We start from the raw sequence: 10,000 nt of genomic DNA, 5'->3' as shown, positions 1-10,000 counted from the left end.
GCGGTTTTGAAGGACTGTTTGCAGCTTCCCATTTTGAGAGCGGTTTTGAAGGACTGTTTGCAGCTTCCCATTTTGAGAGCGGTTTTGAAGGACTGTTTGCAGCTTCCCATTTTGAGAGCGGTTTTGAAGGACTGTTTGCAGCTTCCCATTTTGAGAGCGGTTTTGAAGGACTGTTTGCAGCTTCCCATTTTGAGAGCGGTTTTGAAGGACTGTTTGCAGCTGTCTATTTGAGAGCGGTTTTGAAGGACTGTTTGCAGCTGTCTATTTGAGAGCGGTTTTGAGAGGGGGGGTACTGTCACCTTCTCTCTCTCTCCCTCAGTCTGTGACTCCACACTGGCCACTCCCATATGATCCCATTCCAGCACACCCAGTTCCATTTACACACCTGTCTTCAACTGCCTCATCAGCCCAGCAGTGAACACTTCTCCAATCAACCTGCTCACTATAAAAACTGGACTCATGCCTGATTCACGCCTCATTCCTACCTGCATTCCCCTCTAAGAAATATCCCATTATTTTATTAAATACTTTATTATTCTACTCTTGTTTGTTGTGACTTTGCCTTGGGTTCAACTCTCTGTTTTGACTGTCTCCCATTCACGGTGTGACACACACACACACACACACACACACACACACACACACACACACACACACACACACACACACACACACACACACAACACACACACACACACACACACAGAGTAAGTGTATGAAATACTGCATGAGCTCACCTCCGATATCAGAAGCCATCTGAGAGCCTTCTGGTGTCGTTCAGTGATGATGATGATGATGATGATGATGATGAAGATGAGGATCAGGATGATGGTACTCCGGTTGGTAAGAAGATGAGGATCTGGATCAGGATCTGGATGAGGATGTACTCCGGTTGGTAAGAAGATGAGGATCAGGATCAGGATCTGGATGAGGATGTACTCCGGTTGGTAAGAAGATGAGGATAAGGATCAGGATCAGGATCAGGATGAGGATCAGGATGTACTCCGGTTGGTAAAAGCTCTTCTGGGTCCAGTTGGTGCAGTTCAACTTGCAGCTCTGCAGTGGAGTGGAGGCGTCGATAACAGTTTACTTAAGGTAGACACTAGACAGGACTGAAGAGGATTCAACACGTAGACAGGGCTGAAGAGGATTCAACACATAGACAGGACTGAAGAGGATTCAACACGTAGACAGGACTGAAGAGGATTCAACACATAGACAGGACTGAAGAGGATTCAACACGTAGACAGGACTGAAGAGGATTCAACACATAGACAGGACTGAAGAGGATTCAACACGTAGACAGGACTGAAGAGGATTCAACACATAGACAGGACTGAAGAGGATTCAACACATAGACAGGACTGAAGAGGATTCAACACTTAGACAGGACTGAAGAGGATTCAACACATAGACAGGACTGAAGAGGATTCAACACATAGACAGGACTGAAGAGGATTCAACACGTAGACAGGACTGAAGAGGATTCAACACATAGACAGGACTGAAGAGGATTCAACACGTAGACAGGACTGAAGAGGATTCAACACATAGACAGGACTGAAGAGGATTCAACACGTAGACAGGACTGAAGAGGATTCAACACATAGACAGGACTGAAGAGGATTCAACACATAGACAGGACTGAAGAGGATTCAACACGTAGACAGGACTGAAGAGGATTCAACTCTCTGCTTTCGTCTAGATGTCGTTTACATACCGGTCGGTCACACTGTCAACAACAGTTTACACAGTGTGAGGTGTGAGGGAGGAGTTACAGGGAGGGGTTACACACACACACACACACACACACACACACACACACACACACACAGACACACAGACAGACAGACAGTCCAGACCCGACCACAACTTTCTGTGCCAGTCGGGCTCAGGTGTGTTGGTATAGGTTGTGTGTGTGTGTGTGTGTGTGTGTGTGTGTGTGTGTGTGTGTGTGTGTTCCATCCCAGCTCTGTTACATTTGGGTGATTGATGAGTGGTCAGATTTAGGTTAGGTGACCTCAGTGCTCTGTACCTTACAAATTAGTTTATTTTTATTTATTTTTGTTAAGATTTGTTGTTTTTTTTCTAGCTTTTGTGCCTTTATTGATAGATCCAAGTGAAGACGGACAGGAAAGAGAAGGAGAGAGAGAGAGAGGGGGGGGGGGGACACACGCAGAAAAGGGGGTGGAAAATAGCCGATCTACAAGCTCACAATGCGTTGCTATTTTCGAATGGCCGAAATGTATGGGTTGAAGTGGTTGATGCATGTTTTCTAATCAAAATTTAAATCTCCAAAGTAACTAAAGTTTTAAAATAATTGTAGTGAAGTAAAAGTACAAACTTTGGCTCTGAAATGTAATGGTAGTAGAAGTAAAAGTACTGGAACATTGGAAATACTCAAGTAAGTACAAGTACTTAAGTTAAAGTACCACCACTGGTATTTATAGGCCTACTAACAAACAAACGCAGCTCTTCACGTGATTTCATTGATTGATTGATTGACAAATGAATCAACATATTGCAGAGTGGTTTCGGTTCAAAAGAAGCATTATTATATATTAAACTGCCTCCCCCTGGCCAGCCGGGGCGCCTGATGGAGGGGGAAAGGAACTGGTTGGAATAACGTGTTCCTTCCACGCGCTACGGCGTCCAACCAGGGAAACTCCCCCCTGTCAGGTGTAAAAGGAGCAACTTGGACACTCAAGCATGAAGGAAGCAAGTTCAAGTCCGTTGCTCTCCCCAGGTTGGCGGAGGGTGTGTAGAGCCCAGGATCACAGTATAGATGATTGACACAGGGGTGAAAAATGGGTTACAAAATCGTGGGATAAAAAAAGATATATATAAAAAAAAAAAAAGCATTATTCAGTGAATAGCAACTAATGCTGCATTTAAAGTTTAAACATGATGTATATTTCTTACCTGATGCAGCAGAAAAACAGCTCGCTCTGCGCAAAAAAACATGGAACACGGATGTGTATAATATTACAGGAAGCTCCCGTTAAACTTTCCAAACAAACTCCCGTAAACTCCGGAATTGCACCATCACACACCCTGTATATTACCGTATATTAACCGCATATGTACCATCACACCCTGTATATTACCGTATATTAACCGTATATTACCGTATATTAACCGTATATATGCTGCTAAACCCCCGGAGTTGTTGCCCTTGGTCAACATGCACAGAGAAGTGAGCCAGGAAGCAAAGTATGGAATAACCTTATATTAAGGTTAATCATTAACCTTATGGATCAGAGTTCACGCGCGTTATAAACGCCTTATCAGTTTGCAGAATTACAGCACAACTCAATATACAAAGACTGTTAACTGTGAGTGGACGACCCCAATCCACAGATATTACACTTGTTTACAAGAGGGTCCACCTTATTGTTCAATTAATCAAAACATTCAGAGACGTACAGACACTTGCAGACCTCTGCTATACTATAGTACTAGTAGATCGTCTCTCTGGCCACCAGAGGGCAGCATACGGAAACAAACCAAGTCAAACGTGTAGGCTACAGCGTCATAATAAAGGGTCAAAGTATCCCTTCCTGGATAAACAACACAAGGACAGATATGACATCTCAGTGTCAGTGCAGATCCACCTGTTGTTTACATTGTTATTAACAACAACAGAGTCAACAATTAACAACAGAGTATATTATAAACATCTAGTATTAATATGAACACAGGGCAACAGCTGCGGTGACTGATGTAATGCATTTAGTGTATTTCTAGGATCAAAAGGACTGTGTAATAGTGTCTGTATAATAGTTCTGAACACTGAACGTCCTCTGGGGGGGTACCGTACCGGCATGGCCTCGGCCCACACGGCCCGGGTTCGAGCCCTGTACAAGAGGATCCTGATGCTGCACCGCTTCCTCCCGCTAGACCTGCGGGCGCTGGGAGACCCGTACGTTAAGGACGAGTTCCGACGGCACCGGGGCGCCGGGGAGGCCGAGGCGGAGGGCTTCATGGCGGAGTGGGAGGTGATTATAATTGTATTAACTGTTTATAACGGTTTAATATCTATTTACTGAGGTCAGGAGACACAGGACTGCTGGGGAGAGGTAGGTGGAGGGCTTCATGGTGGAGTGGGAGGTGATTATATTACTGTATTTACTGTTTATAACGGTTTATAACGGTTTAATATCTATTTACTGAGGTCAGGAGGCACCGGGGCGCTGGGGAGAGGTAGGTGGAGGGCTTCATGGTGGAGTGGGAGGTGATTATATTACTATATTAACTGTTTATAACTGTTTATTTATGTACCAGATGGACCCATAAGAGTCCCATTTGATTCCATTTGTACAGTAGCCATGAGGGTACAGAACCATGAGGGTCCCTGGATCACACCTTTGAGAGACTGCTTTAAATAAATACATAACTAATATAGAGCATATTTGATCAAATTTAGGAGCCAAACTTTTTTGACAAATTAATTTAATTCAAACGCACACGACACATGCACATCCACGACATGCATGTGTCCTCTTTTTGGTAATTCAGAATATGGTATGCCTACACAACACACACACACACGCACACACACACACACACACACACTGTTGTTGGAAACATCATGTTTGGACTACACGTGTTTTTGAAAGCTGCACTTACTTGCCTGTTGTCGCCACACGGTGGCACTGTGGGTTTACTTTACTGTAACACAGCACAGTTTGATAGACCTTTAGGCCAGTGGTTCCCAAAGTGGGGTCGGGGACCCCCTAGGGGTCCTTGAGGGAGTTCCAGGGGGTCCCCAGCTATATGATAGTTAGGAACCAAATGGACCCTTATGGGTCTGTAACTCTGAGAGTGTACAAATGGAACCAAATGGACCCTCGTGGGTCTGTAACTCTGAGAGTGTACAAATGGAACCAAATGGACCCTTATGGGTCTGTAACTCTGAGAGTGTACAAATGGAACCAAATGGACCCTCGTGGGTCTGTAACTCTGAGAGTGTACAAATGGAACCAAATGGACCCTCGTGGGTCTGTAACTCTGAGAGTGTACAAATGGAACCAAATGGACCCTTATGGGTCTGTAACTCTGAGAGTGTACAAATGGAACCAAATGGACCCTCATGGGTCTGTAACTCAGAGAGTGTACAAATGGAACCAAATGGACCCTCATGGGTCTGTGACTCTGAGAGTGTACAAATGGAACCAAATGGACCCTTACGGGTCTGTAACTCAGAGAGTGTACAAATGGAACCAAATGGACCCTATAAGGTCCGTTTGGTTGCATTTGTACACTCTCAGTTAAATTAACAGTGATTTTTACAATATAATATAAATTGGGGGTCCCAGAGATGGAAATGCCTTTAAATGGGGGGTCCGTAGACGAATGCATGTCAAACTGGGGGTCCTTGAAATTAAACCGGTTGAGAATCACTGCTTCTCTCATGGGGGTCCCTGGAATATATCTTCACATGGGGGTCCGTAGGGCCAATATTAGTGTCAATTTGGGGGTCCTTGACATGAAAACGTTTAAAAGATAGCAGACCTACAAGCTCGTAGCGCGCCACTCGGTGAGCTTGTAGATCTGCTGTTTTTCAACAGCTAAATTATAACATAATGTTTAAAACACCAAAAAAAGGGGTTCCAGCCCAAAATGGGTTAATACAATTTGTTTTAAATTAATTAATAGTTTATGCCTTCAATTCCCTAAACTTAATTAAGTCAGGTGTCTTAGAGATTGACAGGTGTAAGACTTCATCACATCACATTCCCAAAAATCATACCTTCATCTTCAATGTTTATGCGTTAACAGAGTGGCGCGCTACGAGCTTGTAGGTTCTGCTATTTTTGAAAAATCCAAGAACGACTGACAATGGAAACATAGCTTTTTTCAGAAAACTGTCAGGATGTAGAAGACATTTTTAGAATCTGATCTCAGGTCAGAATGTGTGTTTACACAAACCCTCAAAGCTGGACATAGGAGAGCTCAGCATAGCAGGCGCAGCAGACAGCATGCATGGGCACAATCAATGAAAAATCCATTCAGCAAATATTACAATTAAATTCTGACCTTTGATGTCTTCAAACATGTAGTAATCCATAATGAAGGGCATTGGAGCAAAGCTGGAGTCCTCAGGATACAACATGGTGGACAGTTATAGGGACTAGTGCTGACTTCAGGATACAACATGTTGGACAGTTATAGGGCCTAGTGCTGACTTCAGGATACAACATGTTGGACAGTTATAGGGCCTAGTGCTGACTTCAGGATACAACATGTTGTACAGTTATAGGGCCTAGTGCTGACTTCCTTTCTTTACAAATAACTTTGCAATAAATAGACGTTTTGACATTGTCTGAGGCCAACATGTAGGATCCTCTCAGAGAGGCTTCTCTCTCGTTTATATTTAATCGTAAACAAAGACGTTTCTGGGGGATGAAGACAAACAAAGCTGCCACATTCTAGAAACAAGCACATGGTGGCATGGCATCAGACATGGCAGGCATGAGCAATCAATCTATGCAGGTACAGATGGACAAACTAGGCAGAGCCAGTGGCTACAGATCCAAATAGGAAAATGAATAATAATAATAATACACCCAATGCCATATTTTGCTAAATTGAATGCAGTGATTGCATTCACATTATGTTATGCGATGACGCTATACTGTCATCATTTATTTAAAAACAAATACCTGGACCTATAGGCCCAAGTAGGACTGGTCTAAACCCAAAAGTGTCTAAACTAAGTACTTTTTGGCATTATGTCATGCTTTAGCTATTGAAAAATAGCAGAACCTACAAGCTTTTTAGAAAAATCGAAGAACGACTGACATGGAAACATGGCTTTTTCAGAAAACTGTCAGGATGCAGAAGACATTTTTAGAATCTGATCTCAGGTCAGAATGGATTAAATGTAGTTCCAGGGGTCCCTCCCTCAGATGGGGGTCCGGTGGCCAAATAGAGATCATTCTGGGGGTCCTTGACATGAAAAAGGTTGAGCACCACGGAGTGGTTTTTTTCAGAGAGAGAGAGAGAGAGAGAGAGAGAGGGAGAGAGAGAGCCCAAATATGATTACAGCAGCAGTGAGCGAGCGAGCGCTTCAGTCTAATCCAGTTAGTGGTGGGGGGGAGGAGGGGAGGGTGATGGGAGGGGGGGGGGTTGTCCCCACGGGGGCGAGCGAGGGTCTCTGCCCATTAATGAATGGCTGCAGTGAGACTCACAAGCTCTCTCTAGAGAGAGAGAGGGGGGAGAGACAGAGAGAGAGAGAGAGAGGGGGGGGAGAGAGGGAGGGGGGAGAGAGTGTGGGGGGGGGAGTGGTGGGGGGAGAGGGGGGAGAGGGGAGAGAGAGATAGGGAGGGGGGAGAGAGGGAGGGGGAGGGTGGAGAGGGGAGAGAGAGAGAGGGGGAGGGAGGGGAGAGAGAGAGAGAGAGAGAGATATGTCGTGATGCTTACATTCAAGACAAATGGGGGGGGGGGGGGTCTCTGGAACAACATATTTTCAGATGGGGCTCGGCGTCCCTAATGCAGATATTTCTGGGGGTCGTTGACATGAAAATGTTTGAGAACGACTGATATAGAAACACTTTCAGAAAACTGTCATGATTTAGAAGACATTTTGTAGCATCGGGTCTAAATAACATATTCTGCCCTACAGATGTGGTTTACTTTCTAACTGAATTCTGGGAATCGCAGTTCTTTTTCAGACGGAGACGGAGCAGCCCGGAGGTGTCCAAAAAAATAAATAAATACATAAAAAAAGACTACAAAAATGGCCGCTTCACGGTTGGTTAAACATGGTGTGTTTGTGTTCTGGTTTGTCTTTACAGAACTACAAGGACACGCTGCAGAGCCAGGTGCTGGAGTCGGCCGCCAGAGGTCAGGGGTCGGGGGGCGTGGCCCAGGGGTCAGGGTTCGGCGCAGACCTTTCGGAACGCAAACTGAAAGAGTTTCAGGAGGAGCAGATCGGCCAGCTGTACGAGCTCATGCTGGAGTCCACCAAGCCCAACCGGCAGTTCAACATCCAGGAGAACATCCAGGAGAAATGAGTCCACCAAGCCCAACCGGCAGTTCAACATCCAGGAGAAATGAGTCCACCAAGCCCAACCGGCAGTTCAACATCCAGGAGAAATGAGTCCACCAAGCCCAACAGACAGTTTTTTTTTTTTACAATAATGTTTTGGACACAATAATTGTACACCACTGTAATGCCTCGTGCCTGAGGAGAGAGGCCTTGAAGGATATTCCATAATTAGAATAAAAGCATTGCTTATTATTAATACCTCAGTGTACCTTTGCCTTGTCTCTCATGCCCAGGGCCAGCTTTTATGCCATAAAATATATATTATATAATAATATATAATATGTCTACAGTTGATTAGTCTTGATGCAGTAATGGCCTCCTTTCTTTTTGAGCTAATTAAGAGAGGTATTAAAAATGCCTTAAAGTTTAAGGCATTTTTAATACCTCTCTTAATTAGCTCAAAAAGAAATTAGCTCATTTTTCAACGTCTAAAGTTTAGACGTTGAAAAATAGCAGATCTACAAGCTCGCTATACGAGCTTGTACAGTACGTGACAATGGAACATATTTATTGTACGACATTGACAGACCTCGTGTGAACCTGTCCATCTGTAAACCAGCGGTTCCCAAAGTGGGGTCCGGGGACCCCCAGGGGTCCTTGAGGGAGTTCCAGGGGGTCCCCATAAGCTAAATGATCATGGATCCTTATGGGTCTGTAACTCAGAGATACATTAGCATTGATGTTACAATATAAATCGGGAGTCCCAGAGATATAGAAATGCTATTAAATGGGGGTCCGTAGACTAAATGCATGTCAAACTGGGCGTCCTTGAAATTAAACGGGTTGAGAATCACTGCTAGACGCCGTAACAAATCTTCTCATATGGGGGTCCCTGCCACGTCTTCTCTTATGGGGGTCCCTGGCATGTCTTTTCAAATGGGGGGTCCCTGGCATGTCTTCTCATATGGGGGGTCCCTGGCACGTCTTCTCATATGGGGGGTCCCTGGCACGTCTTCTCATATGGGGGGTCCCTGGCACGTCTTCTCATATGGGGGTCTGCGGGGTTCGTTAGTGTACATTTGGGGGTCCTTGTAATTAATGTAATTAAATTAAAAGCTGGAACAGCACGACTGTATTGTTGAAAAGAAAGCAATTAATATCATATATACTCACTGTTATTTATTTCTGAACATAAATTATGGACATCAAAACTGGACTCAGTGAAATGTTATTAATAATTATGATGAGCCACAGTATTAAAAATTAACCCGGTCAGAAGGCAAGTCTTATTTATTATGCAATTAACATAATGTGACTTAATTTATATCTTCTGTGGACTCTAACATTACACCTAGCTACATGTTTAAGCATTTATTTCATATTTACATGTCTTCTGTGGTCTCTAACATTACACCTATAGCTACATGTTTAAGCATTTATTTCATATTTACATGTCTTCTGTGGTCTCTAACATTACACCTATAGCTACATGTTTAAGCATTTATTTCATATTTACATGTCTTCTGTGGTCTCTAACATTACACCTATAGCTACATGTTTAAGCATTTATTTCATATGTACATGTCTTCTGTGGACTCTAACATTACACCTAGCTACATGTTTAAGCATTTATTTCATATTTACATGTCTTCTGTGGTCTCTAACATTACACCTATAGCTACATGTTCAAGCATTTATTTCATATTTACATGTCTTCTGTGGACTCTAACATTACACCTATAGCTACATGTTTAAGCATTTATTTCATATTTACATGTCTTCTGTGGTCTCTAACATTACACCTATAGCTACATGTTTAAGCATTTATTTCATATTTACATGTCTTCTGTGGACTCTAACATTACACCTATAGCTACATGTTTATGCATTTATTTCATATTTACATGTCTTCTGTGGACTCTAACATTACACCTATAGCTACATGTTTAAGCATTTATTTCATATTTACATGTCTTCTGTGGACTCTAACATTACACCTAGCTACAT

The 10,000-nt window shown here is 43.4% G+C and overlaps 1 protein-coding gene across 1 annotated transcript; it reads left to right on the top strand.

Moving 5' to 3' along the window:
• Positions 1-3,574: 3,574 nt before the first annotated feature.
• Positions 3,575-8,364, top strand: sdhaf3 (succinate dehydrogenase complex assembly factor 3). Its single transcript, XM_080788013.1, has 2 exons — positions 3,575-3,998; positions 7,800-8,364. The coding sequence occupies exons 1-2, from the start codon at positions 3,825-3,827 to the stop codon at positions 8,016-8,018; spliced, it is 393 nt and encodes a 130-aa protein (XP_080644139.1). The 5' UTR covers positions 3,575-3,824; the 3' UTR covers positions 8,019-8,364.
• Positions 8,365-10,000: the final 1,636 nt, after the last annotated feature.

Source organism: Protomyctophum bolini, assembly GCF_963924005.1.
Source record: "Protomyctophum bolini genome assembly, chromosome: 17".
Lineage (NCBI taxonomy): Eukaryota > Metazoa > Chordata > Actinopteri > Myctophiformes > Myctophidae > Protomyctophum > Protomyctophum bolini.
The sequence above is the reverse complement of the archived record's forward strand: the minus strand, read 5'-3'. Positions and strand labels throughout refer to the sequence as shown.

Excerpts from the sequence above, each read along its gene's own strand:
- sdhaf3 (XM_080788013.1), top strand. The coding sequence starts at position 3,825 with ATGGCCTCGGCCCACACGGCCCGGGTTCGAGCCCTGTACAAGAGGATC. Across the intron at positions 3,999-7,799 it reads GCTTCATGGCGGAGTGGGAG|AACTACAAGGACACGCTGCA; the intron begins GTGATTATAATT and ends TTGTCTTTACAG.